A 15,611-nucleotide genomic window follows, 5' to 3' on the forward strand; every position below is an offset into this window, starting at 1 on the left:
CTCCGAAGGCAGGTTGTTGTTATCTACTCGTTCTGGCAGCCCCTGTGACGGCACTGGTACCAAACTCTAATGGCTTTGCTGTTCCTTTGGATTAGCCAGTGTCATGGAGCAGAGGACGTGTTTCATGGTCAACAGCTTTTCCCCATACCACATCGCCTAGGCTTGCATCCTACCACCACCGCACATGGAGAAAACACTCCAGCTTCACCCACAACGTTGACACAACACTGGGAGGAGTGGGGGAGCAGCAGATACCGATTTTAAGTCATTGCTAGATTGGCATAGAACATGATGCCAGAGGCTGCTCCCTACAGTGGGACGGATTTTAGATTCCCACTGGACAGCTGGGCAGTCCTCAGCCAGTAAAGTACTGTCCTGCCACCGTCAGCTACCTGATTGGGTGCATGGGGATTAGGAATTATCCAAACAACAGATTGCACCAAGCAACAAAAGAGACCAGCTCTGAAACTGGGAAGTTAGAACATCCAGACAATGCTGACTGGCTTCTCAGAAAAACTCCAGGACATCAGCAACTCTAGAAAATCAGCTGTCATAAATAATGAGCTCAAGAAGCTCAACATGGGCATAGGTGCCCTTCAGGAAACAAGTCTGGCAGAGGCAGGCTCACTGAAAGAGAAGACTACATGTTTTACTGCCTGGGGAAGGGCTTTGATGAGCCCAGAGAGCTTGGGGCTTTCCAGTAAAAACAGCCTGATGAACACAGTAGAACAGGGCAGCAATGGCTCAGAGCAACTCTTGACTCTTCGCCTCAACCACTGGTAGCCTTGTCACCCTTGTCAGCCTGTATGCACCGACACTGTCCTCCATGCCAGACACAAAGGTCGAGTTCTACGACAATCTTGCATCCCTCATTAGCAACGTCCATAGGAAGGAGTAACTTGTTCTTCTGGACAACTTTAATGTTAGTGTAGGTGCAGACCACAACTCATGGCCCTCCTGCCTTGGGCATTTTGGCGTGGGCAAAATGAATGAGAATGGACAGTGACTGCTTGAGCTATGCACTTACCACAATTTGTGCATCACCAACTCCTACTTCCAGACAAAGCCTCGGCACAAGGTTTTCTCGACATGCGCGCTCAAAGCATTGGCACCAACTCGATCTGATCCTAGTTAGGTGCACTGCCGTTAAATACGTTCTCCATGCATGCTCTTACCACAGTGCGAACTGTGACACAGACCACTCCATAGTGTGTTGCAAGATTAGGCTGCAACCTAAGAGATTCCATTGCATGAAACAACATGGGAAACCTCGCATTAATGTCAGCAAGAAGTCCCAGACAGACCTTATGCAACAGTTCTAAGAGGCTTTCAATAGAGAATTCAGCGCCTTGTGACATGGAGACTGTGCCACAGAGAAGTGGGAAATCTTACGGGATACCATACACCACACATCCCTAGCTATCTTTGGAAAGAAGACCTACAAGACACACGACTGATTTGAGACTAAGGCAACCGAGATGACCCTTGTCGTTGAAGCCAAGCGTGTTGCCCTCGCTGAGGACAAGTGGTCAGCTAGCAGAAAGAACCTGCAGATTCTCAGGGCTGCCAGGAACAAGGTTCAGCAGACTGCCAGGTGTTGCGTTAACGAGTACTGGACACAGCTAAGTGAGGAAATTCAGATGGCTGCTATAACTGGGAACATAAGGAGAATGTACGAAGACATCAAAAAGGCACTAGGACCAGCTCAGAGCAAGACAGCCTTCCCCCTCAAATCCTCTACTGAGGAAGGTAATCACATACAAAGGCCAGCAGATGGAGAGGTGGGTTGAACACTACTCTGATCTCTACTCCAGAGAGCATACAGTGTCAGCTTCAGCACTTGGTGCCATCACTTGTCGACCATGGACGAGCTAGATGCAGAGCCATCAATACAGAGCTCAGCAAGGCCATTGACAGCCTGGCCTTAGGCAAGGCCCCGAGTAGTGACTGGATTCCTCCAAATCTGATCAAGTGCTTCCTGCTCCCATTGCATGAAGTCCTCTCTCAGTGCTGACAAGAAGGAGCTGTACCGTAGGTCATGAGGGATGCCAAGATCAATGCCCTCTACAGGAACAAGGGTGAGAGAAGCGACTGCGAGAACTACAGAGGCATCTCTCTCCTCAATACTGTCACAGAGCCTTTGCTCGGCTCATCTTGACTCACCTGCAGAAATTGGCAGAATGTGTATACCCAGAGTCACAATGCGGCTTCCAAGCTAAAAGATCAATAGTAGACGTCGTCATCTCCCTTCGCCAACTGCAGGTGACCAGAAAATGCCCTTATGTCGCTTTCATTAATTTCACCAAAGCGTTCGACCTGGTCAGCAGAAACGGCCTTTTCAAGGTTCTTCTGAAGATCGGCTGCCCACTGAAAGTGCTGAGCACGATGGAATCCTTCCACAGTAACATGAAGGGGACAGTGCCCTTCAAAGGCAGCTTTTCTGAGCCCTTAGACATCCACAAAGGCTGCATCCTTGCTCCTCCACTCTTTGGGATTTCTTTTGCTGAACTCCTGAAACATGCCTTTGGCACTGCAATGGAGGGAATTTACCTACGCACTAGATCAGACAGCAGGCTCTTCAACCTGGCCTGCCTCAGACCCAAACAAAAGTAAATGCGGCACTCAGCAGGGACATTTTGTTTGCTAATGATACTGCAGTTGCAACACACACCCAGCAGGATCTCCAGTCACTGATATATTGCCCCTCCCACGCTTGCAAGGATTCCGGGCTGACTATCAGTCTGAAGAAGACAAGCGCCCCAGGACGGGACACAGAGGCACTGCCGGTCATCACCATCGATGACAACGAACTCTGTCCATCAGTTTATGTACCTTGGTTCTCCATCACTGACCACCTCTCCTTGGACACAGAGATTGACATGAGGATTGGGAAAGCAGCCTCAACTCTTGCTCGCCTTATGACTTGATTATGGACAAATCCCAAGCTGACAGTGCAGACAGAAATGTCAGTCTACAATGTCTGCATCATAAGCACACTGCTTTACGGCATTGAAATGTGGACTACATATGCCAGACAGGAGAGAAGACTGAACACTTTTTCCACTCGATGAGTATCCACTGTATCCTGGGCATATCCTGGCAAGACAGTGTCCAACGCAGCAGTCCTATCTCACACTGGCCTTCCCAGCATGTACACTCTGCTCAGGCAGGGGACACTGCGCTGGCTGGGCCGTGTCCACCACATGGAGGACGGCCGTATCTCAAAGGATATCCTCTAGAGAGCTCACATCTGGAAAGAGACTCATTGGGCGTCCCCAGCTGTGCTACAAGGAAGTCTACAAGAGGGACATGAAGGTGCTTGATATCGTTAGAATCCTGGGAAAGGCTTGCAGCTGACCGTACGAGATGGAGAAGCATCCTAAACCAACACCTCAAAACGGGAAAAGAAGCTGATGAGTGCTGCAGCAGACAAGCTAGAATAGCGAGGATGCAACCCATGGTCAGCCGTGACTGAAAGGGGCCTCACACTTCTGAAGAAAGATTGGACTTGTATTCATTTAAATTAAGAAGAATGAAAGCTGATCTCACTGAACTGCATAAGATCCTTTTGGGGATTTGACTGATTGGTTGCTGAGAGGATGTTACTCCTTGTGAAAGAAACTAAATCTTGGGCAATAACTATATAAACAAGAGGTCTCCCATTTTAAGAATGAGATGTCAAACTCTTTTTCTTTGATTGTTAAGAGTCTGTGGAATTCTCTTTCCCAGAGAGCTTTGGAGGCTGTCATTGAATTTTTTTTTTAAGGCCTTGACTAACCAGGGACTCAAAAGCTATAGCCAAGAAAATATGTAATCTTATTGAATAATGGAGCAGGCGCAAAGGTTCAAATGGTCTACTTTTAATTTGTATTGTTAGTATACTGATAGTTGGCTGCATTGGAATGGAAAATGCTGAGTCATGGAATGAATGATGCATTTTGTGCTAAACAAATAAAAATTTGCAACCACTGTCCCATGAAATGAGTGCAGAACCCTTTCTTATTTCCCTTCACTGCTTTAATGGATCATAGAATTTTCTAAGTGTCTTAACCTATTTGAAAGCCTTCTTTCAACCCACACCTGCGAGAAAAGCTTTGCCTCTCTTCATAACCTTTTTGTTCAGTTTGGCATTCCTTTCTGCTTGTAAGTTCATATGTGTATTCAAGATGTTAGATGTTAAATGTACAACACATTTGGATAGAAGTTGGTAATGTTTCAAACTAAATGACTATGTTCAATGAAGCAGCTTGCTGATTTGCACCTTAAATTTTATTTTGACAGATTACTACAGTCGATGCAGTTGTGAGTTCAGTGGGAGCTGTTGTTGGTTCTGTCCCTTTGACCACACTGGGAGCACTACAAGCTGGACTTGATCCTGCTCTTACAGCATTAGGAATAAACTCTCAACCTCCAGCAATGGGAAATGTGGACCCTTCGAAGATCGAAGAAATCAGAAGAACCATTTATGTTGGAAACTTGAATTCACAGGTAATTTGGTTAGTTGATTTAATTTGATAACTGGACATTGTATTCTCTTCTTGCTGTGACAATATTCTGCTACTGGAGAGTTTAAATTGACTGGCATGTATATTGAAATCGAGTACACCAAACCTTGATTTCATCTAGAGATTTATATAATAATCACAGCAAGACCTTAAGTATTCCCTGTTATTTCTCCATTGAAACTTGCAGGGACTGCAAGTACTGTAGAGCTTCAGAATTTATTGTTAATGTATCTGCATTATCCAGAGGTTGAGGTGTTAAGGTTTCCCACTCAGCCATCAGTGGAAAAGCTTTCAATTGTTGAGAACTTTGATCCTGCAGTTCATCTTACTGTAAAACAAAACTTGACAAAACGTAGTTGAATGCGATGTGACTGGATTTTTAATAGCTTACTGAATTTTTACAGCATACTAATTTAAAAATTACTGCTTAATATGTTCGCTTGCTCTTTTTTATTATTTTTCTTCATTGTTTTTTAAATGCCACAGTTAAAATGAACGAGTTTTTTTTACTTTAGTTTCAATATTAATTACATTGTTCTTATTTTTCCACCTGAGACTTGAAAATAAAAGGAAAGAAATGTAGTTCTTTTTAACTTTGAACATTTTTGTAGACAACAAACTGCAATCAGGAATGAGAAATTTCTGTTATTCAGTGGATTTCCAACATTGACATTTCAGAAATCCACCATTTTAAGTATCTGTTCCAACATTCCTACCAAGGTTTAAGCAATCAAAACTCTAGTCAGTTACAGTGGAAACCTGTTGCAAAGTTGTGATTGGAGGAACAGCCAGCATAGGAGAGACAGTTGCTCTTCCAATCTCAAATTCTGTCCCAGACATTGGCTGCTCCAGCTCTTCCAATCACAGGTCTCCTCTTCCCTGATCTTGCTGCTTCTCCAGAGATTAAAAGCTAACATTTAAAGCTAGGGCAGAGACCATGTGCTATTTTAGGAACTGGAACAGCCTGGACACTAATCTTGAGAGGGAGGAGAGAAAGATCAGATGTGACCAATACTTCATTATTATATTTGACAGTGAGAAAAGAGAGAAGGTACAGTAACTAGCCTACAAATAAGTTTTGGAACAGAGGACTGGGAAGATGAGACTTTGGAAAGCAAATAGTCCTTCCTACCATCAAGACTAGAAACCTGACGAAAACAAACTTGCTGTGGGGATTGTTTGTCAGTGGTGAAGATTCTGAATTTCAGTCTGCAGCTGATCAACATTTTGGGCTGTACCCCTATTCCTGTTCACCCACCCTGCCAAGATGTGATCAGCAATTCTACACCACACTGACATTACTTTGCTTCTCATTTGAAAAATCTAGAAAAAAACCCTAGTAATTTTGTTTTTAATGTACCTAATAAACTTACTTTTAGTTAATTATGTATCTGGATGAAGCTCTCTCCATTCCATTTAGATACTTGTGTTCCAAAGGAAGACCAATCTTCCACAAAGTGCTGCTGTGTTTTTATATTAGCAGATTATGTATCCATTCTGTCAATTTACTAATGTCTATCAGTACGTTGGCATTATTCTGATCTGTGTTAGCTAGATGAACCCCTCCCACTCAGTTTTGGTGTTGACTACATATTTGACATTGTAACTTACTATTTTATTTCTGAGTGTAGGCTGTTACTTTTTTTTTATTTGTTTGTGAGATCTGAGCATTACTAGCTAGACCAGCATTTATTTCCTTTATCTTATTGTCAGAATCACAGAATTGTTGTCGTGCTGAAGGAAGATGTTCAATGCATTGAGTCTGCACCAGCTCTATGCATTTTGCTTTCGTATTTCCTTCCTCTTTTTCCTTTTAACTCTGTACAATGTTTCTGTTGAAAGAATTTCTAACACCATCTTAAATGCCTCACTCCACCATTTTCACGCAATGCATCCTACACCCTTCTCACTATGTGCAAACGTTTTTGCATTTGCTTTTGTTAACAAAGTACTTTAAAACTCTGTCCTCTGGATCTTAATACTTTCCGGGAAAGGTAGTGGTGACTCACATTTTTGTATTGCTGATGTGTGTGGGGATCTGGTCAACACATAGTGCTGTTGTGAGGGGTTCCAGGATTTTCATGTAGTAACAGTAAAGAAGTGGTGATATAGCTCCAAGTCTGGATGGTGTTTAGGTCTGAGGGAAGATTGCAAATCATGGTACTTTCATGCATTTGCTGCCCTTGTCCTCCTAGATCTTGAAGGTTATTGGTTTGAAAGATGCTGATGAAGAAGGCTAGGGGGTTGTACATGATGAATGGCACTGATTCCCTATCCAGAACCTTCCAAAACACACTCCATCTTGTGTCTCTTAACCTTTTTTTTAATTCTGCAACGTTATCCTTCTCTGTTCCCTTGACTCTGACACCTAGTTGACTGCCACTGTTTGTTTTTATATTCCCTCTATGGATCCATTTGCCAATATCTCTCTTCTTAAGGTCTTTATTACAATTTTAGCTCAGACTTTAAAATCTCTCGAAAGTCTGCAGCATTTTTGTTTGAATTCTGTGCACTGTAGAATGGTTGAGTTGTGCTCCATAATGGGTTCACAATGTGATTGCCAAATGAACTCTTTGTGGAGGTCCTGTACCTTTAAGAGTGTTGAAAAGCTAGCAAGGCCTGCCTGACACAGCACACAGTGTTCTGAACAAGATAACAATGTAACATTTGGTCAAAACAGCTAGCAGCAGCTGCGTTACCATGAGATTAAAACAAATTCAAATTTGGTCAATCAGTTTAAATTAGGCCCCAAGATCCAAAATCCAATCAAGTTTGAATTTAGTATTTTGATAATATAAAACCAATGAAACGATCCAATGTTTTGGGGTATAAAACCGGACATTTTGGAACAGTTGAGAGAGAACTGCCACAGAGGCTGCTAGCTCAAGAACTCTCTGGAAGGTACCTGTCTGGGGAAGGAGTTTGCATAGCAGAATATTGGGGCTGACCTGGAGAGAATCTACAGAGGAAAATCTACAAAGGAGACTAGGCAAAGCTGACTAGTTTTGAAACGTGATTTTTTTTTGTAAATCTTAATCAGGATTTTTTTTATCGGACTGTTGTAGAGTAGGAAGTAAAAGACAGGTTTAAAAGAAAGGAATTGTTAATAGTTGCTGTTTTTTAATATATTCTGTTGGACTTAAGTTGTTAATTTTTGCTTTAAATAGAGACCTCTGTGATAGTTCTTTGCCCCTCAAATTTTAACAGATTACAGCAGGGATGAATCTTTTCTGTGTTGCTGGTTTAAATTAGCAAGGGGGTTTACACCATGTTGTAACATCTTCTACGTACAACATTCTACCGTTAATAGCTGCAATATTATCTCTAATGATGACAATCATTCCTTTATTTCATTTTTCTCTAAAGACAACAACAGCAGACCAGCTACTAGAATTTTTCAGCCAAGTTGGTGAGGTCAAGTTTGTACGTATGGCAGGAGACGAGACACAACCAACCCGATTCGCCTTCGTTGAATTCGCTGAGCAATCTTCTGTACTACGAGCTTTGGCCTTCAATGGAGCCATGTTTGGGGATAGACCTTTAAAGTAAGTTTTTACTTGTTTAAGTTGATTTAAAATAATAGCCAGCTGCTAATGTAAAATACATGTTAAAAATCTAGAAATAGAATATCAAGCGTTCTAATGGATGTCTATGAATTTGCCATTTGATCTTTTTAAAGATGTCGCTATTACATTTATATCCTTTATTACAGCTTACGATGTTAGACTTTAAAATAAAAAAAACTCACATATATTAGTTGAATTGCTTATTGAGAATCATGGGTTGAGAACTGCCAACACAAAGTGAAAAGATTTCTACACCTGATAGCAAGGAAATAAAATATCAACAGTTCATTCCATCTTAATTTAAACATCAAAAATGAGTCTCCTCAGTGATTACAATAAAAATCTAATACATTAAATCCCAGAAGGTGACTTTTTCAGTGGTGAATTATGTCTTTGTCGTTGCTTCTGCTGTGAAATGGGTTTGTTGACTACTAAGTGATATTTCATTAAATGTCCGATGTATTCTTTGTATATTGTTTTCCATTTATGCTTTATGAGAGAGAACTATTGTGGGATTTCTCACAATTTGCAAATACCAGACAAGGGAAGTTCAGCTTAAGTGGGGACATAAAATGAGTGATTTGACATCAGTGTGGAGGAAATTCAGCAAATCTACTGCTGTCATTTGTGTGTCTGTGCCAAAGTGGAATTTTACTCTTACTTTGTATGAGCTGTTTGACTTTTTCATCAATGTTCTTGTTGTCTTTATGATACTTGTAGGAAAAACAGGAGAATATTTACTGTTCTTAATTTGATTTTGAATTTCTTCTATTCAATTTTGACTTTATAGTTTATATATACCTGTTAAAATATCTGAGAGTACAGTGAATGACTGATCAAATCGAAATTACTATTATTGTAATAATAAATGGGCTAAGCATGATCCCACAGGTCACAGTGAGATAAAAAAACTGTTTTGGTGATGTTGTTGGTCAATGACAGCTAGCCAGGACATGGCAGAATCTCCTGTTCTTTCTTACATACATATTGAATAGGCAGGCTGACTGTTAATTTAGCATTTCAGCTTAAAAACCTAATTTCCATCCTGGTACTGCATTGGAATGCCATCATGTCATTGGACATGAATGCTCTACGTCCAAGTCAAATATGAGTGTCAAGCTGTAAGAAAAACCTTGTGTTCTCAGCAGCATCCTTGCTCAGGATAAGAGGGATATGCTACTCTAATATTCAGAATTGGGTACCTGCTGAGCAAAGCTTCCTGTCGAACAATGAAATCCGCCTATATCACCCTCAGGTGACCTGATAAGTTCTTCTGTTCCTTTTGTCCAGTTTTGGAAAGTTATCAAGTCTTACATCACAATGAATCTTTAAAATATAGCACAGAATATCCTGCAAGGATAGTCTGTAAAATTGAAAGCTTGCAATGTGCTTGTTTGCTCCATTATATTGAATCCTATTTTACTAATCAGCCTGTTCAGAGGTGTTATTACAGATCTCTGGACAGGTGGGACTTGAACCCGGGTGTCTCGGTTCGGGCGTAGTGTCCGTACTACTGTGCCAAAAGAGGGCCCACACTACATTTGTATTTTTGTTTATATAAATATATTTTTTCCAGTCAACTGTTCAGAGATATTAAATACCTCTGGAGCAGGTGGGGCTCCCAGGCAAGAAATAAGGACACTCCCACTCTGTTCCAGAGGCCTCCATTATACTTGAGTTTTACTTTTGCCACTTGGGTGGCACTGTGTTTTGTTTTTAAATTAACCTATTTTTCTAATCAATCTGATTAGATTAGATTCCCTACAGTGTGTAGAAACAGGCCCTTCGGCCCAACCAATTCACACCGACCCTCCGAAGAGTAACCCACGCAGACCCATTTCCCTAACACTATGGGCATTTTAGCATGGCCAATTCACTGAATTGTACATCTTTTGGATTGTGGGAGGAAACTGGAGCGCCCAGAGGAAACCCATGCAGGCACTGGGAGAATGTGCAAACTCCACACAGACAGTTGTCCAAGGCTGGAATTGAACCTGGGTTCCTGGTGCTGTGAGACAGCAGTGCTAACCACTGTGCCACCATGCTGTTGAGATGTTATTGCACATCTCTGGGGCATGTGGGACTTGAACCACGGTCTCTCAGTCCACGGACAGGTGTACTACCACTTTGCCACAAGAGCCCCTCTATTCTCTGCCATTTTATTTATTTTTGTAACCTGTTTTTCTAATCAACCTGTTCAGAGATATTATTACACATCTCTGGAGCAGATGGAATTTGAACCCAGGTCCCCAAGCCCAGAAGTAGGGACACTACCACTGCACCAGGAGAGCTTCACTACACTTGTCTGTGGTGAGTCATGTTATTTGAAGCACCTGGTTGGCTTGAACCCAGAAGCAGGAGGGAATACAATTATAATTGCACACCTGACTTCTAATCTCAGAGCATTTCGCTCTTCTAAAAGGTTAGTTTTGGTTCTTAGTTTTGGACAGGCATGTATTTATTTTATGGAAATGTCTATCTGCTTCCTGTTCAGCCTACAAACTTGACAATCAGACTAATTTGCTGCTCATGAACACAGAATTGTATGTGGTGGGACAATATGTACAAACGTCCTGAAGGGGATGAATGAAGAAACCACCCAATTAATTGAAATGCAAGCACCAGGTGTTATGTGTGCCACCAGAAAAATTCCATAGCTTTCCAAAAGTACCTGCCAGTTGCAGTTGGCAGTTATTTTATTGTGGCCGTCTGCCATCTCTGCTCTGAAACCATTACAAAAATGCAAGAAGGTCAGAAAGTAATTTCTTGGCACTGCACAACAGTGTTGGGAAAGTTACTCTTGAGTACCAATGAAGATTCTGGGTGTATTTTCACGGCCACCTAAATTAGTTCATATATTGTCAAAGCATTACATAGCAGAGGAAAAGTTCTTTATAAGTTTTGTTAATGGCAAGATGATTATAAAACACAAGTTCGATTTGAAGTCAGAACAATCTGTAAAAAAATTAAGAACATTTTCTACCTTGAATCAGCAGGTGGGCATTTAGATCAGTAATTGTCAAATGTGCCTCTTCAAGAAAAACTCTGCATGATTGAAAGGTTTCTTTCTCTATTTTCGGTATCTAGAATCAATCATTCAAATAATGCGATTGTGAAGCCACCTGAGATGACACCACAGGCTGCTGCCAAAGAACTTGAAGAAGTGATGAAAAGAGTGAGAGAAGCCCAGTCCTTTATATCAGCAGTTATTGAACCAGGTATAAGAAATGAGAGTGTGAAAACTTAAATCTCAGATTTTCATGACAAGAATTGACACCAAACATTTTAGCCCCAATAAATATATTTGCTTAATTTTTCATTGTTCAGTATTGCAGTTAATGCATGGTACCAAAATTAGACTTGACTTGAAGCTATATAGGTTTATATTGAATTATTATATTTGCACATAGGAATGATAAGAAATCATGAAACTACAAAAAATACCAAAGTATTGTAGATTGTTTTCTCACAATTGCTGGCAGTTGTGATTAAATATAAATCACAATATGTTTCCATTGTTTTTGTATTGAGTAAGCTAGTGGTCTGTGTCTGGTACTAATTATGGAACTGGCAGTTCCAAGAGTTGTTGCAGGATAACATTCAGATGTGCCTGGCACTAAAGAAAGGTTTTGTTGAAAGAATTTTGATACATTTTGGGATCGTTTGGAGGTCATTGAAGAGGAATTTAAAGGTTGTTCAGAAAGACTGTGAGGATATGAAAAAGCTAGTAGATGCCATGTTAGGTGTGCTGCAAACTTTGTATTAACCAGCAATCAATGGGACCAAGACTGTGCCAGTTGATCAAATATACTGTATGATCAAGAGGTCCATGTAAGCAGTGTAAAACCACTCACTAAGTACTAGAAATGTAATGCAGTGGTGTTCACATCTCTATTGTACTTTATTTACAGCAGAAATCACTTCAGTAATAGTGCACCTTTGCCTTAAGTAAACCTTATCCACAGAGAGCCTTCACACTCACACCCTCAACTGACTACCCAAAGATCATGATAATATAATAAACTTCTGCTGGCTTATCAAGTGTGCCAGTTAAAACAAAGTATGTTGTGTTTCGTTTGGCTGTAAAGGCTGGGAAAGCAATTGAACTTGCTTTCTGTAGTAGGAGAGTCATGAGAAGTTAAGAGCAGTTGGGTGATGCAGTGTTGACAAACTCAAAGAAATTTTAGGAATTTAGTAGGCAAATGTTGGAATCAGGGTTCACAGATTCTAAACGGTTTGAAGAATGCTTTGGATGCGGAGCAACGTGGCTGTGAAAGATATGGGCAGTTTTTAGCTCATTGTCATTATAGCTGTTTGTATGAGTACAAGAGGTGTTACTTTTGCTTCCAGGCAAAAGTACAGCAAAGAAAGAAGTGTGAAAGACCAGATAGACTGTAATAGACCAACTTAACTCATTCTGTTAATAAATGACAGCGCAGTTCTTGAGAGAGAGTTTCAAACCAAATCAGTGAATCTAACTTGTGAATCCTTGTGAAGTTTAATGAGCTTTTGATGGTCCACTGAGACATTAACATCTAGGGAATTTGCTGAGAAATCCTTGGGGTTTGTCTTAATTGTATTTGCTATTTGATGTGCACTACCTTGCAGTCCATTACCAATGTTTACCATATACTGAGTGTCAGAAATAAGTTGTATATTCTATTACAGTTCTAAAGAGTGATCTGTTCACTGCCATGCTGTGTTTGTGTCTTATTTGCTTTGCACTTGTTCTTTCCCTTTCACACCTTAACATCTTTTTTTACTCTCGACTATAAATAGCCCCTTTATCTTTTGCAATGTGCCTCTATACCATCTGCTCTCTTGCTTAATAGTGTGACTGTCAAAAGTAGAAAAAAAGTCAATTTTCCAACAACTGTGTTTGCTGACTCTGCATGCACTGTGCATCACTTTAAATCACACTTGAGCAGAAACGGGAGAGATTGAGATCAGATTTTTGGGGCTGGGTTGGCAAAGTCATTGAGGACCCAGTAAGAGAGTTGGGGGGGGGAGAAATTGGGTGAAGGGTGAGTGGTTTGGAATCCAGAACTAGGGGTTGGTGTGGTAGGAGAGCATGAAAAGGAAGGGTAGGTTGGAGGGAGTGTCAGGAAAGCACTGAAACAAAACAGATGAGAGGGCCTCCCAACTCCTGCGCTCTCTTTCTCTTTCCTTCTCTCTCGCTTCCGCCCTGCAGTTCCACATGCTGTTTCCTTAACACTTGACAATCACGCACACTACACTGCACACATGCAGTAATGCATTTGTGCATGACATCACACATAAAAGCTATATTTTAATGATAATGCGTGGAATATGTGTTCTCCAATGAACATATATGCGTGGTTGCCCACAGTTGTCGATGTCAATAAATGCCAGCTTTTAGTTCTGCAGAAGAGTCATACCACATTCAAAATGCTAACTCTGTTTCTTCACATTTGTCACCCGATCTGCTGAGTTTCTCTAGAATTTTGTTTCAACTTCCAGTCTCTGCAGGATTTTGCTTTTATTAGTGAAGTTCATTGTTTATTCAAAATCATGGAATTGTGTGATTTTTATATCCTTGCAAGTCCCGTGGATCTCTAACTTTTTGTCGACTTCAAAAATCAAAGTTTCTGATCCCTGACCAGGTTATAACATTAATTTGGCAGTCTGGTTCAGAATAATAAGAGTTTAATTCAGACCTTGAGATAAATTTGTCAATTAAATTCACCAAAGGAACACAATTATGAGAACTGTAATGGGCAGTTTAGTGATCTGCATATGAGTTTAGTAATCTGCATATGAATTTCATTTTAAATAGCAGCAAGAGAAATTGTCAACTTTGTTTGCAGAGGAAAATATAAATTACATTTGATCACAAAAGTGAACCAATAAAGCATTTTTTTAATTGTCTTTACAGTTTGTCATTGGTTTGTTGTCTAAAGAATAATAGAAACAATTTATTTTAATTCCATTTATTGACCATCCCTGATTTTCTTTGAGCATGTAGCAATGAACTGCCATAAAGTGCTGCAATCTTTGAGATCCCGGTGCATATTCAGTGCTGTTATAGAGGGAGTTCCAGGATTTTGACCCACTAACAATGAAACAATAGTGATATAGTTCCAAATAAAAAGGGTGTGTGTCTTGAAGGTGAAGTCACAGTTCCTATGCATCTGCTGTCTCTATTCTTCTAAGTATTAACAGTCATGGCTTTGGAAAATGCTGAAGAAAGAGCTTTGCTCCAATGTACCTCTTGGAGGTGTGTCCAACTCATGAATAGAGTCAATGTTTAAAATGGTAAATGCTGTTTCAACTATGACGTGTTGAGCTGCATTCTTCCAGGCAATTGGAGACTATTCTGTCCAACTCCTGTGCCTTGTAGATGGAGAGTCAGGAGTTGAATTATTTGTTACAGAATTCCCGGTCTCTGACTTGCTCTTTCAGCTACAGTATTCATATGACTAGTCCAGTTATGTTTTTGGACAATGGTAACCCCAGGAATGTTGATGGTAGGGGATTCAGTGACAGTAACATCAATAAATGTAAAGGTGATACTCAGATTCTGCCACCTAACAGCCCAATCCTCAGTGTTGTCCTAGTTTTGCTGCATGGGTACAGACTGCTTTAGTATCTGAGGACTTATGAATTGTACTGTATATTACACAACATCAGCAAACATCTCCATTTCTGTCCTTGTGTTGGAAGGAAAACCACTGATGAGTTAGCTAAGAATGGTTTGGCCTCGGACACTATCCTGAGGAACACTGCAAAGATGTCCTGGGACCGGGATGGTTAACCTCTCGCAAACATGTCTTTCTTCCTTGTGCTAGGATTAGCCCCAGCCAATGGAGAAATTTCCCTTTTTCCCGGTGGCTTCAAATTTGCCAAGGCTTCTTGTGCCATAGACCGTTAAATGCTGCCTTGATGCCAAGGCCATTATTTCTCATCACATTGGTATTTATTTAATTAGATCTCAAAATAATAGCTGCAATAAAGTACCATTAACATTTTAGTACTATTTCTGCTCTTCACTTTTTTTTATCATACATAAAGTGGAAGAGATGTCTAATTTTCTGGCCACATAAACTGTGTATTTCTATACAGCTTGCTGAGTATCATTTATTTTTTAAAGCTGCAGAAAAGGAAACCGATGAGAAAGACAGAAGATCACGATCCTATTCTCGATCTCGAAAAAGAAGATCTCGTTCCAGCTCAAAACAAAGGTGAGGCATTAAACAAACTATGTTTACCTCAGATGTTAATACTCTAAGGATTTATAGTTTGATTAAATATTTTATCATTTGGATTTATGCAGCAGTTTGTTAAAAATGTAAATCCCCTGTTAAAACTGGTAATGTCTAAATATAGTAACATTTAAAAATGAAGACGGTATTTCATTTCCTTTCCACAAAATCCCGATTGTCAGTTCTTCTTATTACTGTCATGTCTTATGTCCATTTTTCAGACATCCACTGTTTCACAGCGTATACTTGTGACATAATACAGGACTGTGCCATTCTAATTCTTGATCAATTTCTTTACCTAGTGAAAATCTAGTAAA

At 40.3% G+C, this 15,611-nt stretch overlaps 1 protein-coding gene across 1 annotated transcript in view; it reads left to right on the plus strand.

Annotated features, from left to right (window-relative positions):
- The first annotated feature begins 4,272 nt into the window (after nucleotides 1-4,272).
- Nucleotides 4,273-15,611, plus strand: part of LOC122557974 (splicing regulatory glutamine/lysine-rich protein 1-like) — a 42,933-nt gene continuing 31,594 nt past the window's right edge. The window contains exons 1-4 of the mRNA XM_043706282.1: nucleotides 4,273-4,488; nucleotides 7,872-8,050; nucleotides 11,159-11,289; nucleotides 15,183-15,273. Coding sequence (XP_043562217.1) covers nucleotides 4,417-4,488; nucleotides 7,872-8,050; nucleotides 11,159-11,289; nucleotides 15,183-15,273 — 473 coding nt within the window. The 5' untranslated portion in view covers nucleotides 4,273-4,416. The remainder of the gene's footprint in view (nucleotides 4,489-7,871; nucleotides 8,051-11,158; nucleotides 11,290-15,182; nucleotides 15,274-15,611) is intronic.

This window comes from Chiloscyllium plagiosum, chromosome 2 (assembly GCF_004010195.1).
Source record: "Chiloscyllium plagiosum isolate BGI_BamShark_2017 chromosome 2, ASM401019v2, whole genome shotgun sequence".
NCBI lineage: Eukaryota > Metazoa > Chordata > Chondrichthyes > Orectolobiformes > Hemiscylliidae > Chiloscyllium > Chiloscyllium plagiosum.